Here is a 23,506-nt window from a genome sequence, read left to right on the forward strand (position 1 = left end):
GTCGTTTCGTGTGCTGCTAATGTCACCCGTTCTCACCGATGTGAGGTGAGATCTCATTGCGGTTTTGATTCGCGTCCCTGATGAGGAGTGATGTGCAGTATCTTTTCATGGGTCTGTGGGCCATCTGTGTGTCTTCTTGGGAACAGTCTCTGTTCGGGTCCTCTGCCCGTGTTGGAGTCAGCTTATCTGTCTTTTTGCCGTTGGGCTCTCATTCAGCAGGTTGCCTTTTCGTTTTCTGGATTGTTCATTTGTTCCTTTGTTGTGCAGATTTTTAGTTTAAAGTCATCCTACTTGTTTGTTTCTGCTTTCGTTGCTTTTGCTCTTGGTGTCAGATTCAAACAATTGTCACCAAGCCCAACGTCAAGGAGCTTCTTCTAGGAGGTTCATGGTTTCAGATCTTATATTCCAGTCTGTAATCCACTTCGAGTTCGCTTTTGTGTGTGGTGGAAGGTAGTGCCCAGTTTCATTCTTCTGCATGTAGCTGTCCGGTTGTCCCAACACCATTTACTGAAGAGACTGTCTTTTCCATTGCATAATCTTGCCTACTCAGCTGTAAATTAACTGACCACACATGCGTGGGTTTATTTCTGAGCTCTCTGTTCTGTTCCATTCATCTCGGTATCTGTTTTTATGCCAGTACCATAATGTTTTAATTACTCTGTGTACAACAGTCTGAAATCAAGGAGCATGACGGCTCTGGCTTCATTCCTTCTCAAGAGTGCTCTGGCTCTTCCGGATCTTCTAGGTTCCACACAAACTTCAGGATCGTTTGTTCTATTTCTGTGAAAAATACCACTGGAATTTTGATACGGATTGCACTGAATCTGTAGATTGTCTTGGGCAGTATGGACATTTTAACAATATTATTTTGTCCAAACCATGGACGTGAAATATCTTTTCACTTATTTGTGTCTTCTTCAACTTCTTTCATTAATGTCTTGTCGTTTTCAATATGCAGGTCTTTCATCTTCTTGGTTAAATTCATTCCTAGGTATTTTATTCTTTTTTTAAAAGATTTTCTTTCTTTCTTTATTTAAACTCTCATTTATTTGAGAGAGAAAGGGAGAGTGAGCACACGAGCAGGTGGGGGGGCAGTGGGGCAGAGGGAGGAGAAGCTGGCTCCCTGCTGAGCAGGAAGCCCAACAGCGGACTTGATCCCAGGACCCTGAGATCATGACCTGAGCCGAAGGCGGATGCTTCACTGACTAGCTGCCCAGGTCCCCAAGAGTTTATTTTTAAGTCATCTCTACACCCAATGTGGGGCTCAAACCTACAACCTTGAGGTCAAGAGTCACATGCTCCACTGACTGAACCAGCCAGGTGCCCTTTATTCTTTTGATGCAACTGAAATTGGGCTTGTTTTCTTAATTTCTCTTTCTGATGGTTCATTATTAATGTAAAGAAATGCAACAGATTTTTATGTATTGATTTTGTATCCTGCAAGCTCACTGAATTTGTTCTCTTTTTTGATGGAGTCTTTAAGGTTTACTATGCATATCACATCCTCTGCAAATAGTAGGTTTTTTTTTTTTAAGATTTTTTATTTATTTGACAGAGAGAGAGACAGCCAGCGAGAGAGGGAACACAAGCAGGGGGAGTGGGAGAGGAAGAAGCCGGCTCCCAGCGGAGGACCCCGATGTGGGGCTCGATCCTGGAAAGCTGGGATCACGCCCTGAGCCGAAGGCAGACGCTTAATGACCGAGCCACCCAGGCGCCCCTGCAAATAGTAGTTTACTTCTTCCTTTCCGATCTGGAAGTCTTTCATTTCTTTTTCTTGCCCAATTGCTCTTGTTAAGACTCCCAATTCTATGTCGAATGCAAGTGGCAACAGCAGACATTCTTGTCTTATTCCTGATCTTAGAGGAAAGCGTTCAGCTTTTCACCAGGGCGGCGTTGGCTGTGGGCTTGTCACGCGCGGCCTTTGTTGAGGTGTGCTCTCTCTACACCTGCTTTACTGAGTTTTTATCACAAGTGGATGTTAAACTTTGTCAAGGCCTTTCTGTGCATCTACTGAGATAAACACGACTTTTGTCCTTCATTTTATTAATGTGGTGTATCACACGGGCAGATCTGTGGGTGTTGAACCACCGTGCATCCCTGCAATAAACCCCGCTGGATCGTAGTGTATGATCCCTTTTAATGGATTGTTGAATTTGGATTGTTAAAATTTTGTTGAGAGGGGCGCCTGGGTGGCACAGCGGTTAAGCGTCTGCCTTCGGCTCAGGGCGTGATCCCGGCGTTCTGGGATCGAGCCCCACATCGGGCTCCTCCGCTGGGAGCCTGCTTCTTCCTCTCCCACTCCCCCTGCTTGTGTTCCCTCTCTCGCTGGCTGTCTCTATCTCTCTGTCAAATAAATAAATAAAATCTTTAAAAAATTTTTTTTGTTCAGAATTTTTGCATCTATGTTCATCAAGGATATTGTTTTTGCTGTTTTGTTTTGAGTTTTTTTGGTGGCACCCTTACCTGGTTTTGGTATCAGGGTAATTATGGCCTCATAAAATGTTTGGAAGAGTCCCCCCCACTTCTATTTTTTGAAAGGGTTTGAGAAGGATTGGTATTGGTTCTTCTTTAGGTGTTTGGTAGAGTTTGCCAGTAAAGCCCTCTGGTCTTGGACTTCTGTGTTCTGGGATGTTTTCGATGACTGATTCAATTTCCTTGCTGGTAATCGGTCTGTTCAGATTTTCCATTAATTTTCCATTGAATCCAATGATTCAGGCTTGGTAGGGTGTATGTTTCTGGGAATTTATCCATTCCTTCTGGTTGTCCAATTTGTTGGTGGATAATTGTTCATGGCAGTCTCCTTTGTATTTCTGCAGTATCAGTTGTAACTTCTCTTTCGTTTCTCATTTTATTTGAGTTCTTTCTCTTTTTTTTCTTGGTAAATCTACCTAAGATTGTTAATTTAGTTTATCTTTCCAACAAAGCCAGCTTTTAGTTTCATCGATCTTTTCTATTATCTTTTCAGTCTCCATGTCATTTCTTTCTGTTCTGATCTTTGTTATTTCCGTCTTTCTTCTAACTTTGGGCTTCATTTATTCTTTTTCCTAGTTCCTTGAGGTGTAAAGTTAGGTTGTTTGTTTGAGACTTTTCTTGTTTTTTGAGGTAGCATCTATGCAATGAACTTCCCTGTTGGAACTGCTTTTGCCGTATCCCATAAATTTTGGTATGTTGTATTTCCATTTTCATCTGTCTCAAGGTATTTTTAAAAATTTTCCTTTGATTTCTTTGACCCATTAGTTGCTCAGTAGCATACTGTTTAATCTCTACATATTTTTGAATTTTCCAGTTTTCTTTGTGTAATGAATTTCTAGTTTAATACCATTGTGGTCAGAAAAGATTCTTGGTATGATTTCAATCCTCTTAAATTTACTAAGACTTGTTCTGTGGCCTAATCTGTGATCTGTCCTGGAGAATGTTCCACGTGCACTTGAGAAGAGTGTGTGGTCTGGGGCTGGTAGCCCGTCCTGTGTGCATCTCTTAGGTCCATCAGGTCTATGCTGTTGTTTGCGGGACGTGTTTCCTTATTGATTCTGTCCGATCTGCCCGCTGAGGAAAGCGCTATGTCGAAGTCCCCTACTATTCTGTATTGCTGCTTCTTTCTCCCTCCAGGTCTGTTAATGTTTGCTTTATATACTTAGGTGCTCCTACTGTGGGTGCTGAGTATCTATGATCATTATACCCTCTGTTTGGATCGATCCCTTTATCTAATATTATCACTTCTTTGTCTCTTATTACAATCTGTTTTGTATTTTATGGCTATGTTTTGTTAGATTTATACCTAAGAATTTCATTTTTGTGGGAGCTATTATAAATTGTATTATTTTTAAATCCTATGTTCAATTGTTCATTAATAGTAAACAGAAATACAGTTGGTTTTCGTGTGTTGACCTTGCACCCTAATGCTCACTTATTAGTTCTAGGAATGTGTGCGTGGGCTCCCTGGAATTCTGACAGGCGGTCACGTTGTCTGTAAACGGGAATAGCTTCATTTCCTCCTCTCCAATATGCATGCGTTTTATTTCCCTTCTATTGCGCTGGCTAGGACTTCCAGTTGTGTGTCGGGTGGGCGTGGGGAGGGTGAACATCTTCGCCTTGGTCCCAGCCTTGCGGAAAAGCATCCGTTCGCCACTGAGCATGGTGTTAGCTGCAGGTGTGACCTCCGTGTTAGGTGGACGCCCTTCTTCAGGTTGAGGAAGTTCCTTCCAGTTTGCTGGAGAAGCTTTCTTCACAAACGAACGTATTTCGTCAAGTGCTTTTTCCTCACCCATTAATATGTTCGTGTGATTTTTCTTCCTTAAACTCTCAATGTTGTGCGTTACGTTGGTTGTTTCTCTTGAATACTGAACCAGCCTTACAGTCTCAGGAAAGACCCGAGTCGATCGTGGTGTATTCTTTTCTTTATCTGTTACTGGATTTTATTCGTTAACACAGGCCTCCTTATTTATGGACTTTGTGTTTGCAATTTTGCCTACTAACCAAATTCTTCTGTAATCCCCAAATCAATGCTTGCATGGTCATTTACGGACGAGTGCAGGGCAGCCGACCACATGAGCGCCAGGCTGCATTTTCTCAGCTGAGTGGGAACAAGGCAGCATCTGTCTTCTTGTCCCAGCCCGTACTGGAAAGTGTCCTTTTCACGGCCTGTGTAGTGCTGTGTTTTTGCACTTTTGTGCTTTGTCTTGGTGATTTCTGTTTGGAACGGCCCTGAGGGTCGTGCTTGAGTGTGCCCGGTCCTGCTAGCGCCGGAGGCCTTCTCCCAGCTGGCCGGTCTTTCCGTGGTTCTCCAGGTGTCACCAGTTCTGCCTGGAATATTTCGAAAGCAATTCTGTGAGACTGGGGTCTTGCCTCCATCCTGTGGAGAACGCTGGGGTTTTGGCTGCAGCCTCGGTGGCTCTAGTCCCAGGTCATTCCCTTCCCTTCACATTTTCTGTTTGGCTTTGCTGTGGCTCCAGTCTGGGAGTGGCCCGGTCTGCTGCCCAGAGCATGGGTTAGCGTCGGTTCCACATGGGCCTGGGAGCAGGGCTAGGGGTCCATAAATAACTTTGCAGGTGGTTCCCGGTACTTTCTATATCCCCGCCTCCCGGCCTCCTTCTGGGTCCCTCTTCCATATCCAGCCTGCGTGGCTGCCTTCCTTGAGCCTTCAGACAGACCCTGGCCCTGTTCAGCGGACAGCTGCAGGGGGTGGGACCAGTAGGGGCAACTCCCACAGTGGTTTTGACAACACCCTCCCCACCCAGTGGATCCCGGCTTCCAGAGACTACGCCATGGGAATGGCAAGTGGAAACCTCTCTCCTTAGCGTGCACAGACAGTGAAAGGAGCTGTCGGCACAACGCGTCCCTTCTGGAAGCAGGAGGCGAGTGCTAGTGCCAAGTGTGAGCTTCATTCTAAGAGTGAGGGAGCACTGGAAGGTTCTAGATGAGACAGACGTATCCCTGTGGTGCTGGGCAGAGCAGCAGCTCAAGGGGCTGTATGCGGAGGCTGGTTCGGAGGCCTGTCCCAGGGCTGGAGGAGGACACCCGTGGGGAGACGTGGAAGGTGGCTTCCTGGCCCATTCTGCCGCTTGTGGGGACAGCTTCACGTCCTCTCCCCTCCGCCCCCAGCAACACTTACTGCTGGGAGTGGGGGGCCACACCTTCCTTCACAGCCCATAATTACATATGCGAATTCATCCCCAGGTAGACGGGTCGTTTTCCTCCACTTTACGGGATGGGAGTCACACCTCGGTGCGACGAGACACTCCCCCAGCCTGCTGGGGCATCATGCCAGGGCACACATCTGGGGCCAAGGAGTGCCCACAGCAGGCGAGTGAGGCACAGAGAGGGCAGCGTGGGGAGATGGGCAGGTGGGGACCCCCTGTGCCCACGCTGTTTGGAGAGACAGCATGGCTCAGGCCTGGCCTTCTGGGTAATTATGAGCGTTACATGTCACAGTGGGTGGGCCGGACACCTCCCATCGCTGCTCACCTACCTACCCACTTTAAACAGACACCTGACCATGCTGCCCCCTTAACAATGAGCTGTTGAACCATCTGCTCCTTCTGGGGTCGCCGACCTCGTGATCTGGCCTTGCACCAATTAATGGCATGAACAAGGGCAATGGACATCGGCCCCAGAGAGAGGGAGGGTGGGAGGGGGTGCTGCTCGACAGACATGCCAGTTTATCAGGTGTGTATAGATACACACACACATACATATATATACAATTTTAAGATTTATTTATTTAATTGAGAGTGGGTGCGAGTTGGGGGAGGGGCAGAGGGAGAGAATCTCAAACTCCCCGCTGAGCGTGGAGCCCCATGCAGGGCTCTATCTGGATCATGACCTGAACCGAAATCAAGAGTCGGACGCTCAACTGACTGAGCCACCCAGCCGCCCCATATCAGTTAGACTTTAAGAGCTGTGGCCAGATTATCCTCCTGAAAGGCTGCAGCAATTCCCATGGCCCTTCCCCCACACATTCACCCGCATGGGGCACTAATGCCCTAATACTTGTGCAAACCAACTGGCAAGAAGTAATACCTCATCCTTTTTGTTGGCTTTCACTGGGTCCCTAATGGGCTAAGAAGACTCCGTGCGCTTATTAGCCCCTAGACCTCCTTTCCCGTGTTATCTCTTGAGATCTTGACTCATTTCCCCCATCGACTACTGTCCGCTTCTTAATATACAAGAACTTCTTACGTGTCAAGGACCTTCCGCTTCTATCACCACTTCCAGCTGCTGGGGCAGGTGGGTGGGTCAGTGCTGCACTGGCCCCGGCCAGCCTCGGCCCCCACGTCTGCCACCACCTTCCCTGCTTGTACTTCCCCAAAATGCTTGTCCACGTGGTACTGGGCTTGTTCCTGGGTGGTGGTCCTCCCACACTTGACATCTGTTCCTCCACAGGCTTCTCCTCGGTGGTTATGAACCTGGGGCCTCCCGCTGGCAGACCTCCCAGCCCTTGTCCAGCACAGCTGTCCCTAAGGACCATGTAGGGCGGACAGCCCTGCTGAAGCAGCCTCAGACCTGCAGCTCCAGGGCCCACTAGAAGCCAGGCGAGGGGAAGGAGCGTGTGACAGTTTCCAGGGTTGCAGACAACACAGCAAGTGTGCCTTCTAAGCGCACGGCGTGCCGGTCGGCGGGTCATCCTGGGGAGAGCTCGCTCATGGCCTGCATGTGTAAGACAGCAGCCCACAGGCAGAAACCCTGGCAGCAGCACGCACACTGCAGGTGCGCGGAGCAGGGGAGCTGCGTCGTGGCTCAGGCACCGAGAGTGCTAAAAACTCCGTGACACGACTTCGTATGTGAGAGCATGTGGACGGGCATCTGATCTGTGTACCTACAAGCTTATCTTTCCCATCCATTCGGCACCTTTGCCGCCTGCCCCAGACGCCCTGGAAGCATCTGGAGGCTGGAGGGCTGTGTGCCCCTGGAGCTGGCATGCCCACCCCCAGAAAGGGCTGCTTGCCGCCAGATTCCCAGCACCCAAGGCCTCAAGGCTCCTAGACTCTACCCATGTTGTCTGCTGGTGGCCCCCCGTCCTGCCCAGTCCGCGGTGACCTTGCATGTGCACAGCCGGACCTGTTGCTCCATCCCTGGACCACTAGAGACCAGGAGCCACCCAGGTAGCCAGGCCTAGCTATGCCCAGCAGCAGCTTTGCCATGGAGGGAGCAGCAGCACTGGGCACGTCTGGAACAGGGTGGCCAGCTGGTCCCATGGTCACTTCCTGGCATCCTGCAGGAGCCATCCTGCTGACCAGATGTGGAGAGCGGCCTGAGGGGTGGGTGGCCCTCTGCTTGGTGCCTGGGGGTATGGGCAGAGTCAGCAGTGGGTAGGAGTGCCTCTGCTTTAACCTCCGACCCTCCTCGACACTTTTCCCGGGAGCACGCCCCTCTGCTCCCCTGCAGCTGTCTCAAGAATCTGCTTTTCTCCATCCCCACTGCTGCCAGACCCTCTCATGGAGAGTGCCCTTGGCAGGGGAGGTCTAGAGGCCCCCCAAGTCCTCTCCGTCCAGGTAGAGGTGGACAGGGAGCAACCTTGGACCAGGAGGCCCAGAAGTTTCTGGGCCCAGGGAGGTAGTGGACGGTGCTGAGAGAGGAGAGCCAGGCGGTGGCCTCAGCGGAGGGTCAGGTTTAATGGTCACTCTAAGGGATATCGTACATCATTCAGAGCCCAGCACATGCCCCTGCCCCTCCCTTAGCTGAGGGCACAGCCAGGTGTCCTCACACCCAGGCTCTGCAAAGGGGGGCCTGCCCCCGAGCCCCAGCTATATACAAGAACCGGCCCCACTGGGCCCCAGCAAGGCCACACGCCCAGAGTCCACCGTTGCTCAGTGCTGCTGCGGGGTCCAGGCACCCACTGCCGTGTGCGGCAGGGTTCCCACCCACCGGGGCCCAGCCCCGGCCTGCCCCTGCTGAACCCTTTGCACTGGGAGTGGGCTCCAGACCAAGGCTGGCAAAAGCTGAACGGCACCACAGCATCAGGGGGCCCGGCGGGTGCTGGAGGACGGGGAGCAGGCAGGGCCCAGCTCAACCCAGAGCCTCCTCTGAGAGAAGGGAAGGCGTGCCCCCTCCACTGCTGCCCGGGGCACCCCTGCTGGGCCGGTGCGGCTGAGGTCAGAGAAAGCAGGGGTGGCGAGAGGGTACAAGCGCAGACCATCAGGGACTCGGCCAGGGCCGGAGCCAGGCCGGACAGCCGGGCAACACTGCCTCACAGACGGGCCGCCCCGGTGCTGGTGATCAAATACGGCAGGGCTGGGGGCTGGGGGCACAGAAGGTCCTGGACACACACTGGGCTGGGCTGTCTACACCCTAACTGGTGACATAGCACTTAACTATTCAACTGGTAATGCTGCTTCCCTTTGAATTGTTTCCGGGGTGTGAAAATTGCACTTATTTCTATGAACCCGCAGAGAGGAGCTACCCCAGTGCTGCAGCCTCTGGGCGGGGCCTAGGCCCCATCAGCGCCTGGCCGCCGAGCAACCCCTGGCCACACGGGGCGAGGCTCGTCCCGGGCCGCAGGGGCTATGACCTCAGTGGCCTGTGGTGCGGTGAGGACCAGACCCCCAGGAGAGAACCTGAGCGACATCTGAGGGTGCCCTGAAGCGGCCAAGAAGACTGGGACCCACGCGGTCCTGGGCCGCACACAAGTGGCCCAGCCCCAGCCACTGGTCCGAGGAAGCAGCCGGGTGGTGGCCCTGGCCCTCAGAGAACATCCTCAAAGTCCAGCAGCTTCGAGTGCTGGCGGCTTTTCCACAGGCGGTACAGCCGGAAGTCAAAGTAGGTCTCAATCATCTGCTTCCCTGGAGCACAAGAAGAAAGGCCAGGGCTCGGGCCTTACTCCCTGGACCCCACCCCTCAGGCTGGGAACTGGCCCGGCAAGCTCACCTTGGGCCGACAGCTCCAGCGGGGACTCAAAGGTGACCCTGTAAGGGGTCATGAGGGTCCTGAGGTTCTGGAACAGCTGAAAGGGCAAGGCGGAGCCGTGAGTTCAGGGCAGGGAAGGGAGGGGGTGGGCGAATGGTGTTTGGGGGGAGCAGGAACCCCCCACCATGGACCGGGCTCAAGGACGAGGGGCTTCTGGGGGCTGAAGGAAAACAGAAGGAGAAATGAGAGGTCGTCAACTCTTTTAGTGGGTCTGGGGTCTCCAAAAGCCTGGGGCAGGGTTTGGGGGTCCCTGTACCTTCTCCCCGTTGGGGTTCCCCAGAATGTAGCAGCCCATGATGTGGATGACGTTCGGCTCTGGGTTCACTTTGCTCATCAGGCGACTCAAGCGCTTCCAGAAGCTGGCGGGGGAGAGCTGGGTCACAGGCGGCCTCCGGCCCAGGCCTGCACACGTGAGGAGGGCAGGCCGCCGCCCGGGACCTGGCTCCAGGGACAGGAGCGTCATGCGGAGGGGCTGTGGGGACGGGGAGTGCAGACGGACGCTGCCTCCACGGGCCGCCCTGCCCACTCACTGGATCATGTCCTCTTCCTTCTCCACTTTGGCAAAGGTGGCCACTTTGTTCTTGAGCAGGTAAAGGTGTCCTGGGCCGCCCTGTCGGAGACTCTAGTTGGCCACGTGGGGCGCGAACAGAGCACCCATGCACTGCCCCCGTCCCGCAGACACGTGCTCGTTCACATGTGCGCACAGAGGCTGCACATTCCCGATCGAAGCCCCCCACTCCACCCCCAGCAGGAAGGGGCTGAGCCCTACCTGGCAGAAAATCAGCATCTTCCAGATCTTGGCCCCCTTGTGGTAGATATTCAGCTTTTTCTCTATTTCCTCTAGGGAGGGAGGAGTGTGAGCACTGACCCCAGTGCCCCCAAGCCCGCCACGGCCTGTAGGTAAACCCCCACACCCTGGATCAGAAGACAGTGGGGTCGGAGGGCACATACCCAGAATGTCCTCAAAAGTTGCATGCTCGTGGTCCTGAAACAGACACAGGCCAGGCTCCAGTCAGAGCCCGCTCAGGCCGCAGCCCCACCCGGCACCTGGGGCTGGGGAGAGGCACTCACGTAGAGGATGGGGATGATGGAAGGGTCGTCCCTGCGGATGATGGTCGGGATGTACTCAGCTTTGGGCACCTTGGAGGAGATGAGCTGCAGACGGCACGGGGAGCTGCTCAGGGTCCGGCCGCCTCGGAGCCAGTGGGCAGTGGGAGGCCCCATGAGGCTGCCCCCCACTGCTGGGCAGCCTGTGATGGCTGCATCATTTCCAGGTAGAGCCAGCTGGGCTCCTGGAGGAAAAAGCCCCCCTCCCCCCCACCTACCCAGGGCACCTGTAGCATAAAGACACCCAACCTCACCATGACCTTGGGGGGCACAAAGCCCGCGGTGTCACAGGCCACTGCCTCCAGGCCCTTCTCCGTCTCCCAGTCCAGATCCTCGAAGGCCTCACCCAGGGTGCAGTGCGAGCTCTGCAGGTCACTACCTGAGGGGCAGGCTGGGTCACCCCTGGCAGCACCTCCAGGCCCAGCTGTAACCCGCAGACACGAGCGGCACACAGAACCCACGATAAAGACTCCCGGAGGGTCCTCCAGGCCAGCGAGAAACCCGGGGTGGGTGACAGAGACCAACGGAGGCCACCGGCACTGTGGACCCCGCACAACGCCAGGGGAGCCCGGAGCAGCGCAGAGCAGCCCCCGGCCCCTCAGGCCTCCGGGAGCTGCTGCAGCGCACAGCCCGCTGCCCACGAGGTAGGAGGTGCCAGGCGCCCCCACCTCACGGATGGGTAAACGGAGGCTCAGAGAGCGGAAGCGCAGAAGCCTAGCTGCCCGGGCAGGAGTCCCGCCCTGCGGAGCGCGGAGCGCGGAGCCTAGGGGAACCTCTCGCGGCAGGTGGGCCGGCCTGCGCCGGGCACCTACTGTCTCGGGAGTCGTGGGAAGTGTCGGCTTTCATGGGGGTGGGGTCGCTCCAGGACCGGCTGAAGCTCCGCTCGCGCCGCTCGGCGAACGCTGCAGTGAGAGCAGAGCAAGCGGCGTCAGCGGCCGGGAGCGGGGCGGGAGGGGCTGAGCCTGAGCGGGCTCTGGGCCGCGGAGACCCCGGCGGGGCTGGCTCCGGGCCGCCACCTGGGAAAGCCAGAGTTAGGGTCCGTGCCCCCGTGGCTGGGAGGTCAGCGGACGCCAGTCCGGGGGGCCGTGGGCCGAGTCTGGCGTGCTGGGGCAGGGACTGGGCACCCGATCAGGTAGGTGCATCAGGGCTGGGCCAGCAGGAGCCGCGGAATAAGAGTCGGGGTCTGAGGTCTGGGGCCAGAGGCCGGGCCTGTGCGGAGGGGCTGGGGGCGGGGCCGGGCCTGTGGGGCAGGAGTTGGGGGCGGAGCCTGGGGCGGGGTTGTGCGGCAGGAGTTGGGGGTGGGGCCAGGAGCCCAGGGCGGAGCCTGAAGCAGGGGTTCCGTTGGGATTGGGGTAGGGATGGGGCCCGAGTCCAGGGTTTCCCGGTGGCGCGAGGGAGGGGTTTGGGAACGGGTCTTTCCGGCGCAGCGAGCAACCCGCAAAGCCCCAGCCGGCCAAGAGCAGCGCCGCCCACCTGCCCACCCTCCTGCCCTGGGTCTTACTCTGGGCCTTCACCCTCCGGCTGCCGACCATGCGCAGGTGTTTGCGGAAGTTCCTGGGGAAGAAACATGGGGGGCTGGTGAGGATGGCCAGAGTGGGCGGGTGGCAGACTGGTCCCCCACGCTCCCTGCTCGGCACCTGCCCCACAGCCGGACATGACATTGCCTTCGCTTCTGTAGGAAAGAAATGCCTTGCGCCCCCACGCTCTCCCACTCGCCCATTCAGAAGCAAATCCCACCCAGTCCCTCTCATGCTGACACCCTTCCTGGGCTCCCCTTTGCTGCCAGGACAAAGGCACAATGATCAAGCCTTCTCTTGCCGTTTCCCCCATCGCAGGACCACTCCCTTGGTGACCCCCCTGCCTCAGGCACCCACCTCCACTGCCCACCCCTCCATTCCCTCTCTGGGCCCAGGCACACTCTGAACCCCACCAGCCTCCCTCTCCAAGTGGTCAAGGGCTCCTGCTTCCTGTGCTCAGCAGTCAGGGCAGCACAACTGTCTGCACCAACCCCAGGTTTGGGGCCTGCAGGCACTCCCTCCCCTGCTCTTATGTCCCTGGGCCAGCTCAGAGATAGGTCTCTTTACCCCCAAATGTGTGCCCTACCAAGGTCCAGTGTCCAAGATGGACAAGGTTTCTGGCCACATCTCTGAGGTGGGGCTTGGGGAGGATAAGCTTTGTTGCTGACCCCATAGCTCTGGGGTTCAAGGGTCAGGGAGAGACATGGGTTGGCTAGCTGGCTGCTTCCATGGTCAACGTACCCCCAAAACAGAGGTCTAAGGGGCCCAGTTTACATGACCTCTCCTGCCTGCTGCGTCCCCAGAGCAGGGCCAGGCCAGTGGTCGCCACCGCCCTTCCCCCATCAGGTCTGCCAGGGCCCACTGGGCCCAGGCCAGACCAGCACAGACAAGAGACGGACCCTGGTGGCGAGTAGCTGGCAGGCCCTACCTCTGGATTACAGACGCGGAATCATTCTCCCGTTTCCGGCGCTTCCTCTCCGCGTAGCCCCTGAACACCCTGGGAAACCACCACGAGTCAGCACTGCCCTTGGCCGCAGGTAGGAGGGACCGAGACGTGGGGACAGAGGCGTGAGCACAGGCCCTGGAGGGGCATCCAGGGCACTGGGCCAGGCAGAAGGGTCCTGGCCTGTCTCACGCTGTCCTCCGCCCGGCTCCTGGCAGGCCCTGCTGTGGCCTTGGTGCTTGCTGGGACGCAGCACTCCCTCACAGTCAAGGCCCAGGTCCCTGGCCTGCCCAAACCTATTTGGGGTGTGAGGGTCCCCCAGGGACAACCACCGTGCTCTTAGGCTCAAGGTCCCACAGGGTACTTACGAGATGCTGGAGGTGCGGCGGGAAGGGGCAGCGTGAGAAAGAAGACATAGTGAGCCATGACCCCCGCAGCCCCCCAAGTTCCCTGTTATTGTCCTTGTCATTGACTCCAGGGGTCCCTCACTCATACTCCAGGCACTAGCAGGGCACTAGCTATACTGTGGGAAGCAGTGGACGAGGAGGTCACTGGCCCATGCTATCAGGTGCTGTGACATGGTCAGGCTGGCACAGACGCCTATTTCTGCTGGGTCTGGGCCTGGCAGCAAAGGTGGCAGCCCCCAGCCAGCCTGAGGGCAGTGGTGGGCTCCCCACAGTAGCGTAAGGGGAGGGAGATTCCTCAGTGTGGGGGACACTGCAGCAAAGGGTGCCTCCCTGAAAGGAACTTCATGTCCAAACACTCAGGTATGTGTCTCAGAGAGAGAAGAGAAGGCCCCCGCAGGGGACTCCTGGGGTGTGATCCCTCGAGGGGCATACAAAATACAAGTAGGCTGCTGTCTGGGACGCTGAGATGAGGCAGTGGCCTAGGAGGACTGCCCCCACTGGCGACTGCATCAGCTGCAGCCCTGGGCCAGGTCCCCAGAAGACCACGAAGGACAGGGGAGGGCTAGGAGAGCAGACAGCAGGGCAGTGGGGAAGGGAGGGGGTGTGGGGGGGCCATGGGAGGCTGGGGGAGGACAGCAGCAAGCCCTGCCTTCCCTGAGACCGATGTCACATCTGGCAGACAAGGTGGGACATGGGCGCTTGGGGTTGCTTGGAAACAGCCACCCAGGTGGGCCCAGCGGCCGGGAGGAGGTCTGGCAGCAGTTCCTAAGCACCAAGAAGAGGCCCCTGGCCCAGGCCCCACGCCATGGGCACTATCAGGTACACGACTCACGCTTGCATAGTTGTGGTTGCTGTCTGGAAGCTGAAGAGGTTTTCCTTGGGGAACCAGGTACGGATGGGGGTGTCATCTGCAAGACAAAAGAAGTGGCCAGGGTGGCTTGGGGGTTCCTAAAGCCTTTACCTCCACCTGCCAGGGAAGGGGATGCTTCTGCCAAAGCCAGTGGAGGAAAAGCAGCAGGGTCCCCTAACCCTCTCCCAGGTGGGTGGATGCTGGCATGGGGCTGTAGGGTAACGTGTCTGCTCAGCGGTTCACGCCAAGACAGCTCAGCAGCCTTGTGACGGTCGGTCTCTGCCCAGCTCTCCCTGGGGCTGCCTACAGTGGAAAAGCATTCCTTTTGAAAACAGCCTGTGTCCAGGGGGCCCAGAGAAACGATTCACTTTGTTTCCCTTTGGAGAGGAGAAACAGGGCAGGGACAATGGCTGCAGCCTCTCCTGGGGGCTCTGGGGCCTTCTCTGTAGCCCGTGTACTCCACTCCCTTGGACCATTCCAGGAGGGTGAGGTAGAGGCCCTCACCCAGCATGGAGACTGTCTTGCGGAGGGCTGCCCCTTCTCAGGACCCCTACAGCTCCTAGACGGAGTGGATGAAAGCTTGCTCAACTTTCTCACCCTGACCCCTGCCCCAACCCCTTGGCTGTGTCCGTCACAGGAGCACGAGGTCATGGAGCGAACTGCCCACACCCCCCGGCCTGCGCCCTGATGCCCAGGCGGGTTGTAGACTGGGAAGCCCAGGAGGCATCCTGGGATGATGTGGGGGCTCAGCTAGTTTAACTCTGCTTTTCAGGAGGTGACCTCAAAGCCAGGAGGCATGGGGCAGCTCAGTTGTCCCAGAGAGGCCTCTTCTCGACACAGTAATCCTCCAGGGCTCACCAGCCACCGACACAGCACAACAGTCCTGGGGAGGCGCCCAATACCTGGCCAAACCCCAGACAGCTACGTGCTTCCTGAGGTTATTGGGAACTTCATTTGTTGGGACCCAGGGCAGGGACTACTCCCCAGGACTCCCCAAAGGCAGCCCGATCTTCTAATTAAGCCATGTTTTCTGCGTGCTCAATCCTCAAGAATCTCCTAATCCCACTCCTCCAGGAAGCACTCCTTGATTGACTTGGTGCTGCAGGGCACCTGCACACCCTGGACCTGTCCAGGCCTCACAGTGGTTGTTGCCAGCAAACCCCAGCATCAGCACCCTGCCCCCGAGCCTGCCCTCACCAGACACTCGATCGACACTGTACATCCTCTCCAGCTTCTTGCGGCGGCTGGTGGCCTCAGGCAGAGGTGGCTGGTCCAGCCCAAAAGCCCGAGGGGAGGGGCTGGGACCAGGGGCCAGCTGGGCGCATCCGGGACACTCCTTGGAGCCCTGGCGGCTGCCTGCCCAGCTCTGGCAGGGCCTGCTGACGTCCTCACGGCTGCCCCCCGGGCTGGCGCGCAGGGGCTGGCTGTGGTGGTGGGGGTGCCGTTCCCGCTGCCGCCGCCCCTTCACCACAGCCAGCTCGATGGCCTCGGCCTCCTGGCTGGGCAGCAGGGCAGGCTCCCCGGAGATGGTGTACACACGGGGCTGGGGGCCCTCACCGGCTGGCTTCCCACTGACAGCCTCCTCTGAGAGGCTGCCCTCGTAGCGGCCATTGGAGACGAGGGAGAGGCGACGCTTGTTCTGGGGGGCTGGCTGCATCTCGGGGGACCCGTCGTGGCCAGAGTAGGCATCAGCCAGCAGGTGGTCTGGGGGAGAGGCACCAGGTGAACTGCAGCCCTCTGGCCCTGCCCTCCCATTCTCCTGGTGCGGCGAGGGCAAAGAACACCCAGCGAGTGCCTGGCCCTGATGGGTGTGGGGCAGGGGGGGGGCGGTACTGGAGCTGCCCTCCAGCCCCAGGGACCAAATCCTAAGCCCCTGCTATCGAGAGAAAAGGTGTGTGCGAGCTGCGTAGTCCTCTTAGAGGCTCCCACCCTCCTCCTGCCTGGGCCCCAGGCCCTGGGTGTGTGTGCGTGGGGGTGACAGGCTATACTACCTGTGGTTGATGGTGGGGGGTTGACGGGAATAAACAGGCCACCTCCCAGCTTGCCACTGCACCCGTGTGCCCAGTGCCAACTTCTCCCCTCCCCCCCACCAGCTGGCCCCCAGAGACAGCGGTGCCAACCCTGGGGGTGCCAGGAGGCCTGTTGCCATGCCAACGGCCCAGGCTGGGTGGGTGCCATGGTGATGAGTGACTCTGAGCTCCTCCTGGGGCTCTGGGCCAGGGAGGGCAGGGGGCGTGAGGAAGCCAGCCCAGCAGGGCAGCTACTGCTGCCCGCTCACAGCCCACGAGCTGGGCCAGGTCTGGGGCAGGGGACAGCATTCCCACGTCGTGGGGGTGGGGTGGGGCTGCGGACCCACCCTGTTCTGGCACCTCTTCGAATGCCCCTACCTGCACCGTTCCGATTCTCAGGGTGACTCTGGGACAGGTACTCGCCAAATGCTCGGGCTGCTCTGAAGGGTGGACAGCGGGGTGCGCTATCAGTGCACCCAGGCCACTCTGGACTCCCCAGAAGGGAGCCTGGGGTCCCCACCCCCACCCAGGCCTTAGGCACTAGCAAGGGAAGGGTCGGGGTCACTCACGGCAGACCGTGCCATCCCACGCCCAGAAAGCCCAGGCCTGGCAGGTCTCAATTCCAGGGACCCTTGGGTCCCACCGCAACGTGGCCGGGGCCCGGGTCTGCTTTCTCTCCAGCCCCCCCGTCACTCTCTCTCTATGTGTGTGTGTATGGGGGGGGGTCGTGAGGTCGGGCATCTCACCCACAGCTGTCTCCAGGAGGGAAGCAGCGCCGAGGTGGGGGTGGAAGTGGGGGAGGGACACGCAGCGAGATGCCCCGCCACTGGGGAGGGGGCCGGGCGTGGGGGAGACGCCGCAGGGGCCGGGGGCGGGCGCTGAGCCCCGGCCGGCCCGCCGCACTCACCGCACTTTGGCCGCCACCGAGGACATGGCCTCGCTCCTCAGCGCCCTCCTCCGGGAGGCGGCGGCGCCCATGGTCGCGGCGGCGGCGGCGCATCCCCCGGCCTCAGAGCGCGCCCCGCGCCCGCCGCCTCCGCCGGGGTAGCCGCGCCGCGCCGGGGCTCGGGCTCGGGCTCGGGCTCGGGCTCGAGCTCGGGCCCGGGCCCCGCATGGCCGCGCTGGGCCGTCCGCGAGTCCCGCCGCACTGAGAGAGCGCGGCCGGGGCCGGGGGCGGCGGCTCCGCCCACCGCGGCGTCATGGACAGGGCGGGGCCTGGGCTCCTCCCACAGCAACGTCACGCCTGGGGGTGGCCGCCCATGACGTCGGGGCCTGGCAGGGTCGTCCAGAGGGGACTGGGGCGGTGGCTCCGCCCACCGTGCCGGCGTGGGGGAGGGGGGCGCCGAGAAACTGAGGCTGGCGCTCAGTTGACTGCAGGGTCCTAGGCCCTCGGGTCAGGGGTCTCCCTGCCCCTTGGAGACCTGCAGGGGCTGCGGACCCCGAAGACACAGGGCCGGAGTTGTCCCTCCTTTTATCAAAAGGGCTCCCTGGCACTATTTAATGATCGGAGACAGCGTGGGCGACATACGACCTAGGAGAGCAGCTCGTGTAGGGCGGGGGAAGATGCCTGAGAAACGGGGAGTGGGCTCCTTGGTTCGGGGGCTCCCCAGCACCATGCGGACCCTGGGGGTCAGTTGTTGCACAGGCGTGCTTGGGGTCCCCACATGGTGACAGGTGATGCCACACCCCGCCGGGACTCAGGGATGCGCCCTCCACCCCCACCCCCCAGCGGACCAGTGATGAGGGCTGGAGCTGCTCCCCGGCTCCCGTTAGGCCCCTCGTGTTGCTCTCTGCCATAGGGGCCTTGGCGAGGGACATGTCCACACACAGTCAGATCTACCTTTATTGACACATCAAGCGGATGCACCAGGGCCTCCAACATCTCTCAGAGGCCTCGGGGAACAGCCCCTGGGACTGCTGTGTGCACGGAGGGCGCCAGGACTGAGCACCCCACCAGAAGCTGCCAGGGCAGAGCGGCCGGGAGGCGCCCAGCGCAGCTTGGGCTCCAGCACAGGAGAAGCTGGACTCAGTGGCGCACGGCGCCCTAGGCCCCAGGCGGTCTTCCCAGTGGGCTGGGGAAGAGCCCCAGGAACCAGGGTCTCTGAGGGAGGCCCACAGCAGATGGTCTCTAGGGTGCTTCTGAGTGGAGACCTCCACCCATCTTGGTCAAAGTGCTAGGGGTAGGAGGAGTCCGGAGGCAGCTCTGGGAAGCCAGACTGGGGTTCCGGTGCCGAAGCGAGGACTCGTCCTCCTGGAAGCAAACAGCACAACGTCACGGTGGGGGTGAGCCTGGAGGGCTGACCCTGGGCCAGGTTTCTCTGGCTCTGTGCTGCAGGGCAGCAGGGAGGGAGCAGCGGGCCTGCTTGGAGCCCTCAGACCTGACTCAGCCCAGGGGCACAGGCAGGTGCGGGCAGCTCACCGAGTCCGAGCCCACGTGGGCCGGGGCACTCTGGAAGTCAGCATAGGCATCCTTGGGGCCATCTGGCAGCTCCTCCTCGTACTCGGTCTGGTAGTCAGACTCGTCTGGGCAGAGGGGAGGGCTGTGTTGTTCCCCTCCTGAGGGTAGGGGCCGTGCTAGGGGGTCATCAGGCCCCAGGGCTGCTAGAGGGAGCCTGGCAGCCAGGGCGGCTTGTTGGGCGTGCCAAGGGTTAGAAGCAGACGCTGCCAACAGCACCCTCAGCTATGCGGGTGCATGTCCTGAGCGTTCAACTCACCGTCCACCGTGGCTACTTTGGCGGGCTCAATGCGTGACACAATCTCGGCAAGGTCAGTGAAGGAGGCGTTGGGGCAGGTGAGGACCTGGAGGGCCGAGGTGGAAGAGACATATGGCCAAGGCCACAGCTCCCTTGGTGCCCAGGCCACAGCCCTTGGCTGCCTGGCCAGGTCCCCAGCCTCACTCCCTGCAACCCTCTGTGGTCGTAGCCTCCTGCGGTGCCCAGACCCCTGGAGCACATGGGGCAGGGGCGTGAAAGATGAGCAGAGGCCTGAGCAAACCCCCATCCTCTCCCACCATGAGCAGCAGAGAGCCAAAGTGGGGCAAAAAGAGGGATGCCAGGGCAGAGGTCAAGAGATAGCTCCCAAAGGGCCACACCCCTGCCCTCGTCTTCTGGTCCCTGGGGGAGTGCCAGAGGCCCGAGCAGCTAAGGGGCTGTGCCAAAGTACTGCAGGCCGCAGGGAGCCCTGCACCTCTGAGGTCCACGGAGGCAGGAAGGGAAAGAGGGGCGCTAGCTCCGGCACTCACATCACATGCCTTCATCTTGCTTGTCCCCTGTCGGTCCTGTAGCATCTTTTCCAGCACACCACTCCGAACCCAGATGTCAAACACGGTCCGCCCATGCTGGTACCCCACTTCCTGCACAAACACACCAGGAACCCTGGGACCAGGTGTCAGGAGGCCCCACTTCTGAGCTCAGAAGTGAAGGCAGGCAGGCCTTCCGCACCCCAGACGCACTCACGCAAATCTCGTTGAACTTGCCGAAGTCCAGAGTGCCGTAGCTATCGATGGGGGGACGCAGGTACTCACAGTACTCACTGTTCTTCACCATCTCCAGCTGCCGGACGCAGCACACGTAGGCCAGGCGTGTCTGGATCTCCGCCATGTTCAACACCTGCTGCCGTCGCAGCATCTGAGCGAGGCTCTATGGGCCCCACACGGCCCCATGGACCCCGTCCGGGCACAGCTGCCCGTGTCTCGCACCCTGGCCCTCACCGACCCCTCTCCCAAGGGAAGATACATCTCTGCTAGGCCTGGGAGGAGGGCAGGTGCCCTCCTGGAGGTGGATCCTGGTGGGTAGTGGGCCTGTCCCCTTTCCCCAGAGCTGGTCCAGGAAGGATCCCTGGCAAGGACGTGAGCAAGTGACTGCAGCCCCGTTGGCCTTGGAGCCCGGAATGTGCTACAACCGTCCTCTGCCCACAGGAGGCATTTGGTGGGCAGCACCACGATGCCCATCTTGGGGACAGAAGCCACAGAGGAGCCACAGAGAAGCCACAGAGGAGCACTTGGCTGCCTGGGCACTGTGCAGAGCTATGCCCCCACCTTAACTTTTGTGGCCAAGGGGTTCCAGCGCTTCCACAGCAGCCACCATCCAGACAGTGCATCGCCATAGTTGGTGAGGTCCGTCTCGTCCTGGCTGCCCACGTCAATGGCAATCACCACCTTTGCCCCCATAGACCTGGCCACATCCGCTGGGGAGAAGACAGCCTTGGTCACCACCCAGGATAGGCATGCAGAGCCCCAGGTGGGAGCAGGGCTGGGGGGCGGGAGGCATAGACAGATAGAGCCTGCAAGGGCCAGAGGGTCTCCTGTCCAGTGTCACTCCTGAGCCTGCAGAGGGGCAGCCTAATGCACAGAACTGTCCAACAGGTGACAAGTGTGCCCAAGGGAGGGGCCTCACCCACAACAACCCTGGCAGTTTCTGGCAGTTAGTTCCAACTGTGGGCACAGATGGGACATAATTGCTCTCGGCTCCTCTGCTTGGCCCTTGTTCTGAGCGCTGCTGAGCTGACAAACAGGGCCATATGCTGGAGCACACGATGCCCAGGCGTGTGTGCACAGGGCACGTGTCTGCAAGGGCCTGTGCGTGTTCGCTGGGAAAACGTGTGCCACCGGCCCTCCTGGGCGTGGACGGTGGCTGCGGCAGGGGTGGGGGCAGTACCTGGGAGGTTGTTGATGTAGCCCCCGTCCATCAGCAGGTGTCCGTCTTTGGGGTCGCAGAGGGGAGGCATGTAGCCTGACAGAGACATGCTGGCACGCACGTACCTCCACAGGGAGCCTGGGAGGGAGTTGCAGGGCAGTGGGGGTGGGGAGGTCACCAGAGCCTGCCAGGGGCAGGAGGGGAGCCTTTCGCTGCCCACAGTGGGTTCTTGCCCTGGACCCTTGGCTCAGAGCCCTGCCAGCATGGGGTCCGCAAGTCTGCACGTCCGACGTCTGGTGGATGGCACCAGGCCTGGACAGACACACCCCTTGTTTTCCCTTCTCTACAAGGTAGGCTCTCTCCATGGAGAGGGTAGGGGGAAGGTGAGAGCCCCAAGGGAGCCCTGGCTGGTTCTGCAGTCTCCCCACTTTCTGCTCTGTGTGCCACAGCCTTCTGTGAGCCCCTTCTGTGAGTGGGAACTCACGTCCAAAGAGACACACACACTCAGCTCACAAACCACTTTGCCCTGGAAAAGGGCCCTCAGCTGCCACCCACGCACTGGCCTTCTCACGGTCCCCAGACCACCAACTGCTGATCTGAGCGCACAAAACACATGCCCTGCATGTGCCCTTTGCAGCGCGCCCCCTGGCCCGAGTGTGCCCTTTGCCGTGCGCCCCCAGCCTGAGCGTGCCCTTCGCCCCACGCCCCCCCCCCCCATGAGTGTGCCCTTCGCCCTACTCCTCTCCACTCTCAGTTCACATTGTTATCGCCACCTTTCTGGGTCCAGTGTGGGCTTCTGGGTGCTTCCAGACTCTTGGTTCTGTCCCTACCCGTTTCTCTCACACTCATGGCAGGATCCTCTCTGGGTTCAGACCTCCCTGAGCTCCTTGTCTCCTCTGGGTCATCTTGGTGCTTCCTCTAGTTCATGGAGCTGCCAGGTTCTCTGCCTGCCCGCCCCCTGCCCCCGCTGAGCTGGTCCTTCAATAGCCCTCCCCTGAGCCACACAGCCCCGAGAGGGGGGAGCTGTGCCCTGTGCGTGTCTGAGCCCGTATCAAGGGGAACCCAAGGAGGAGGTGCTCACCGTCCGTGTGGACGCGCATAGCAGAGGCCGTGATGTCTGTGGTGATGGTGAAGTAGGGGATCCACAGGTCCTGCAAGGGGACGGCAGGACTCAGAGGGCCTTCCTCCCCCACCGCCAGCCCTCGACCCTGCAGGTCTGGAGGCTCGAGGGGATGAGGGAGGTCCCTGCTTGGGGGGGGCACCTCGATCTGCCGGTCCTTGAAGACGCTACAGATGCTGCTGTTAAAGCCGGCCCCCGAGAACATGGACGTGATAGGGTAGGTCAGGTCCAGCACGGTCTTCACCATCGACGTCATGTCCTGAGTGGGCAGGGCACACATGAGACCGCTGCAGAGGATGAGGGGTTCACACTCCCCACCTGCTGGCATGGACAGTGGATGATCCCATGGGACCCAGCCGGGAGCCCAAATCTGGGAAGGGAGCAGGGACCCAGCACACGTGTGTGCTTCCCGTGAACAGAACAAGGGTGTCTGGGAACCGTCCTGAAGGGTCTCTGGGGGACGGATGCCAGAGTGTGAGCAGCAGGGCTTGGGGGTCCTATGAGGATGGCCACTGACGCCTGGCTCTCACTGCCTGCTCAGTGGGCAGGGGAGGCGAGAGTTCAGGACAAAGCTCAGTCCAGGACCAACACTGGTAGGTGAGTGATCAAGACAGCTCCCTGCTGAGGTCCCCAAGAGCAGTAAGACCTGTTGATTTCCCCAGGAGGAGGAGCTGCCCTGCCCCAGCATGCTTGGGGTGAACCTCCACATTCCGCCACGGCAGAAACTGCATAGGGCTCCGTGAAGGAGTGGGTCTGTCGAGAGCCCTTTCTGCCAAAGACCCCCAAATCTCTCTCCCTGGTGGGACTGAGGCCCATCCTTCCCCAGTGAAGATGGCGGCCATTTAGACCTGCACGGAGCAGGACAAGTGACTGGGCAGGCAGCACTGGCCTTGCCCCAAGAATGCCCGGGCTCAAGGCTGCCTGACTTCTTAAGGGTCGGGGATGGAGAGGAAAGATCCTCCCTGCCTCTGTGCAGACAGAAGCTGAGATGGAAAAGCCCAGAGCACAGGCCATACATGAGGCGGGCCCCAGCTGAGGGTGAGCTGCCCCCCAGCGTGCTCACACTGAGATGAACAGAAAGATAAGCAGGACAGCAGGACAAGCAGAGGGGACAAGTGCGCTGCTGGAGGACAGGGACTCAGGACAGTGTGGCACCCCCAGGGTCCTCACTCCTGAAGAAGCCCCTGTCTAGCACCAGAGAGCCTGCAGAGCCAAGCTGGCGGCCCCCACCACCACCACCTCCCTCACCGTGGCAGGAGGCCAAAGGCTCCCTCAGAAAGGCAGGGACAGAGGACAGCCTGGACAGGATCCATCCCACCCTGCTTGCCAAGTGGCCTCCCAGCAGGGTCCCATGACCCAACGCACAGTGAGGACAGTGGGGGCAGCAGGCCCAAAGTTCTGTGGCCATTCCCACATCTGTGCCAGACCAGCAGAGGTGGGGAAGGGAAATGTCTGCCTGGCCTGTGACCGGACCCTCAGCTGAACTACAGTAACATTAGATCTTCCTTCCATTGGCA

The 23,506-nt window shown here is 59.2% G+C and overlaps 2 protein-coding genes across 7 annotated transcripts in view; both read right to left on the bottom strand.

Annotated features, from left to right (window-relative positions):
- Positions 1 to 6,198: 6,198 nt before the first annotated feature.
- On the bottom strand, positions 6,199 to 17,382 carry NSMF (NMDA receptor synaptonuclear signaling and neuronal migration factor). Of its 6 annotated transcripts, none has more exons than XM_057313867.1 (15): positions 17,143 to 17,381; positions 16,614 to 16,675; positions 15,424 to 15,930; positions 14,209 to 14,284; positions 12,955 to 13,047; positions 12,011 to 12,063; positions 11,318 to 11,411; positions 10,764 to 10,884; positions 10,474 to 10,557; positions 10,354 to 10,387; positions 10,172 to 10,242; positions 9,933 to 10,012; positions 9,659 to 9,761; positions 9,364 to 9,439; positions 6,199 to 9,278 (listed from the first exon to the last, which is right to left on the bottom strand). In XM_057313867.1, exons 1-15 carry the CDS (start codon positions 17,211 to 17,213, stop codon positions 9,181 to 9,183), a joined length of 1,623 nt encoding a protein of 540 aa, XP_057169850.1. In that variant the 5' UTR covers positions 17,214 to 17,381; the 3' UTR covers positions 6,199 to 9,180. The 6 variants fall into 6 exon arrangements, with proteins under 6 accessions (XP_057169850.1, XP_057169851.1, XP_026345586.1 ...); XM_057313868.1 differs by having other exon boundaries at positions 12,955 to 13,023; positions 17,143 to 17,380; XM_026489801.4 differs by lacking the exon at positions 11,318 to 11,411 and having other exon boundaries at positions 10,764 to 10,888; positions 17,143 to 17,382.
- Positions 17,383 to 18,060: 678 nt separating this feature from the next.
- Positions 18,061 to 23,506, bottom strand: part of PNPLA7 (patatin like phospholipase domain containing 7) — a 68,149-nt gene continuing 62,703 nt past the window's right edge. Inside the window, 10 exon segments of the mRNA XM_044380547.3 lie at positions 18,061 to 18,447; positions 18,450 to 18,486; positions 18,655 to 18,758; positions 18,950 to 19,034; positions 19,477 to 19,587; positions 19,691 to 19,843; positions 20,272 to 20,420; positions 20,891 to 21,007; positions 21,951 to 22,020; positions 22,132 to 22,248. Of these exon segments, the coding sequence (XP_044236482.1) occupies positions 18,410 to 18,447; positions 18,450 to 18,486; positions 18,655 to 18,758; positions 18,950 to 19,034; positions 19,477 to 19,587; positions 19,691 to 19,843; positions 20,272 to 20,420; positions 20,891 to 21,007; positions 21,951 to 22,020; positions 22,132 to 22,248 (981 nt within the window). The 3' untranslated portion in view covers positions 18,061 to 18,409.

Source organism: Ursus arctos, unplaced genomic scaffold (genome assembly GCF_023065955.2).
Source record: "Ursus arctos isolate Adak ecotype North America unplaced genomic scaffold, UrsArc2.0 scaffold_18, whole genome shotgun sequence".
Lineage (NCBI taxonomy): Eukaryota > Metazoa > Chordata > Mammalia > Carnivora > Ursidae > Ursus > Ursus arctos.